Below are 229 nucleotides of genomic sequence, written 5' to 3'. Positions count from 1 at the left end.
CGGCCCCGCCGCGCCCCTCAGCGCCCGCAGCGCTCGCGCCATCCCTCCGCACCGCCCACGTGGCCGCGGGCGCTGCTTCCGCCCGGGAGCGCCCGGCCAATCCCCTGGCCCGCAGCGGCCCGAGGGGAGGGGCGGGGCGGGGCGCCCCGTAAAGGCGCCACCACCCTCCTCCTACTGTCCTGAGGGCGCCGGCAGCGGCGGGTGAGGGACGGGGCAGGGCCGCCGCCGC

At 82.5% G+C, this 229-nt stretch overlaps 1 protein-coding gene across 1 annotated transcript in view; it reads right to left on the bottom strand.

Moving 5' to 3' along the window:
- Positions 1–42, bottom strand: part of EARS2 (glutamyl-tRNA synthetase 2, mitochondrial) — a 9,075-nt gene extending 9,033 nt beyond the window's left edge. Inside the window, exon 1 of the mRNA XM_010570629.1 lies at positions 15–42. Within this exon, the coding sequence (XP_010568931.1) occupies positions 15–42 (28 nt within the window). The remainder of the gene's footprint in view (positions 1–14) is intronic.
- Between the last annotated feature and the right edge of the window lie 187 nt (positions 43–229).

Source organism: Haliaeetus leucocephalus, unplaced genomic scaffold (genome assembly GCF_000737465.1).
Source record: "Haliaeetus leucocephalus isolate CR32 unplaced genomic scaffold, Haliaeetus_leucocephalus-4.0 Scaffold295, whole genome shotgun sequence".
Lineage (NCBI taxonomy): Eukaryota > Metazoa > Chordata > Aves > Accipitriformes > Accipitridae > Haliaeetus > Haliaeetus leucocephalus.
This window is presented reverse-complemented; position numbering and strand designations above follow the sequence as displayed.